The sequence below is a fragment of the Cornus florida genome, unplaced genomic scaffold (genome assembly GCF_030987335.1).
Source record: "Cornus florida cultivar Cherokee Brave unplaced genomic scaffold, ASM3098733v1 CherokeeBrave_3.0.0_Hap2_Chr02, whole genome shotgun sequence".
In the NCBI taxonomy this organism is placed as follows: domain Eukaryota; kingdom Viridiplantae; phylum Streptophyta; class Magnoliopsida; order Cornales; family Cornaceae; genus Cornus; species Cornus florida.
In genome coordinates, this window is record NW_026775572.1 from 57,448,462 (window position 1) to 57,451,588 (window position 3,127).

Here is a 3,127-nt window from a genome sequence, read left to right on the forward strand (position 1 = left end):
TTCTTACTATGTTGTTGTTATTATTATTATTAGGATTAATTTCATTGAAACCCACTCAGGTTTGGCCAAATATCAGCTTGAAACATCTTTCAAAAATTACTATCACTCATATTGCAAACGTTTGTTCCATCTTTCACTCACACCCCAACCGCTACCTCCAGAGGTCTGACACCATTTAAAATGACTTAAATGCTTTTTGACTTTATCAAAAGCTATTTAACCTAAAAAAATTAGATTAAAAGACTAAACTAAACCATCTCTAGATACTTTGTAAATTTACAATTGTGTGTGTGTGTATATATTATATGAATATACATGAAAAAAGCTATAGTAAAAAAATACCCATCAATCTAAAGTTTATAGATCTGATTGTCGAATTCTTTTTTTGTTCCAGGAAAATTTTATAATTTTCAAGTTATTTCATGCAAAGATTGTTAATTCTCTGATCTATTTTCTATACCGTGTGTGTGTGTGTGTGTATATACATGTAAATATCCACATACATAGACACAATTACAGGTATATCATTTTCTTTCTCCGATTTTTTATTTTTTCATTTTTTGGAATCTATTTTCTATACTCTGTGTATATACGCAATATTCGCATACATGGACACAATTACATGAATTTATCAATTATTTTTTTCCGGATTTTCTTGGAAATGCTTTAATTCAAGACAAGAACTACAGCTAGAGGATAGGTTGTGGTGATCAGACAAAGAGGCACATCGTCGTGAGGAGAGAAGAAGGTGAAGGCGTCACCGTCAAGGATCTGATACCTGAGTTTCGATTATGGTGATGGTGTTGGAGATCATTGTAGCCGTATGAAATTGTTTCTCCATCGATTAAGAAATAGAGTCAGTTGAATTGTATAATAATGTACTGTATAATATATTATATAAAGTATAACGTATATAATGATATTCGTACGTATGGTAAAATAAAGTGTAGGTGAGAGTATTTTTAACCGTTGTATATATATTTTTTGTGTAAATCTTATGTGTCATAATAGATTTACACAAAAATTTTAATTATTTATTTTTAGTTCCAACGGTTATTTTATACCTTTTGTGTTATTTTATACCTTTTGTGTAAAAATATATTTTTCAATAACAACTGTTATGTCAAGATTCATTATAAAACGCACTTTTATTCAATTAAAAAAATTTGTAATAATATTGGATTGGGATTTTTTAAATTCCATTATATGATTCTTTGTCTTTTAATTTTTTTTTTATTTCTATTAATTTTTGTTAGTATAAATTTGTATATATATATGTTTGTATATTTTGTTTGTAAGTTGTGATTATTTTTATTTATATTTTAAAAAAAATTACTTTTCATTCTTAATCTAGTACCCCAAATTAGGTTAAGCTACCCCTGTTTAAATCAGATGGAGCCTCCCCCTCGTAGGTTAAATACAATAAGTTACAGCCTTTCACGGTGAACTCAACTATTGAGTGACAGCATAGACTTGAAATAGGCCTTCCAAAAGCTGCTTTAGTGCTTTACGAACCTTATCTTTTATTACAACAGCTCTGAAGTCCGTTTTTGAAGTCCGAAAGTTTGCCTATTTATCTTCATCTATGCTCACTATCAGAGAAATTATTATCTCACATTTTAAGCGTTAGCGTTTAGTTCACGGCTTCCAGCAAGTAAGTGTATTTTTTATTTATTTTTCGCTCTGTGGTCTGTTTGGTTTATATGTTATTTATTTGGTACTAATTACTTTATTTTGTGAATAGTTTGGAAGCTAGCTAGTGTTGATAGAAATGGAAATCTCGATCAAGTGTTTCATTGGATGTCCAAAAAATGGTACTGATGAATTGGAGAAAGAAGATGTGGTAGAAAAACTTCTTCAGGATTGGAAACCTCCAGAGGTCCCTCTTTATGATGTTTATCACAAGAAAGGAATTTCTTTTCTGTCTAATGTTTTCCATAAGAAGGGAACTTTTGAATCCAAATCAGGTCGCTATGCGATCAAAACCCTAGAAAAAACGGTGTCAATCCAAAATAAAGGCCAAGTTGAGCTTCAATTGCATGCAAGCCATACCATCCAACAGCACAAGATGAGCTACGACTACCTCCATACGGGGTTAGTACAAGTGGGTGTGAAGCCTTTAACTAGAAATGGTTTGAATACATCTGTGTTGGTTTTTCTTCGCGACGGTGGATTTCTTAGGTTCAAAGACTCTATATTAGCCACCATGGAGACCTCTCTCAATGATGGACCAGTTTATTTCAATTGTTATCCAAACTATCCAGTGTCATTAAATGACGCCTTAAAAACTTGGAAACTGTATGTTAGAACTCAAAATGGGGATGATGAAGATAATAATCAGGAGGGCTCAAAAGATACGGCTATTGTTTATAGGGTTTATTACAAAGTAATGAAATCAGCTTTTAGTCGGGGCTCAAAAGTGTCACACACAATTGGGGAAACAACTTTCATACAGACGAATCTACTCAAGGATAACGTTGCTGTGGCGAAAACCGTTGAATGGGATTTATTGCAAGTCCCGAATGAGGTGTACGCAGACTTGAACATGAAGCCGAGCTAGCTACTATATATGCATTTATCAATCCTGCAGGCGTGGCTTAATGTCTTGGTGAGAGGAAGCTAGCTAGGGTAAAGATAGAGTTGCTCTATGTCAAGGAATTAAGCTAGTATTTCTTGGCAATTAGCAGAAATGGTATTGGTGTGGGTTGGATGGCTTGGTTTTCTTAGTCTTTTTATCGATGTCTATTATGTTTTGTGAGTGCATTTATTATTATTATTATTTTTCTTTTTTCTTTTTTAATCAGTTTTGTATATTTGCTTGATCTAATTTTCGCTATGTAGTTTTGTCGTGGTTGGCTTGTTGTGGTCGTCTTTCCTTTGTGCTCCTCAATACTTTAGTTTCATCAGTGCAACAAGTTCCTTTTCCTAACCAAAGTAGGGATAATAAGGAAACCATAGTTGAGCACGCTACATGCATGTTTTTTATTTTTATCTTTATTTTTATTTTTATTTTTTTATGTGCATGTACATATTCATAAAAATGCATTGAGTGCTAAACATTCCAAAAGAAAATGATGCATTAAGTGCTTAAACAATGTAGAACACCTACAAACAGACCAAAAAAAAA

General features: G+C 32.3%; 1 protein-coding gene across 1 annotated transcript; it reads left to right on the top strand.

The window, feature by feature from the left end:
* Positions 1 to 1,581: 1,581 nt before the first annotated feature.
* On the top strand, positions 1,582 to 2,871 carry LOC132295071 (uncharacterized). Its single transcript, XM_059793146.1, has 2 exons — positions 1,582 to 1,654; positions 1,745 to 2,871. Exon 2 carries the CDS (start codon positions 1,772 to 1,774, stop codon positions 2,558 to 2,560), a length of 789 nt encoding a protein of 262 aa, XP_059649129.1. The 5' UTR covers positions 1,582 to 1,654; positions 1,745 to 1,771; the 3' UTR covers positions 2,561 to 2,871.
* The last annotated feature ends 256 nt before the right edge of the window (positions 2,872 to 3,127 follow it).

Coding starts and splice junctions, on each gene's coding strand:
- LOC132295071 (XM_059793146.1), top strand. CDS start 1,772: ATGGAAATCTCGATCAAGTGTTTCATTGGATGTCCAAAAAATGGTACT.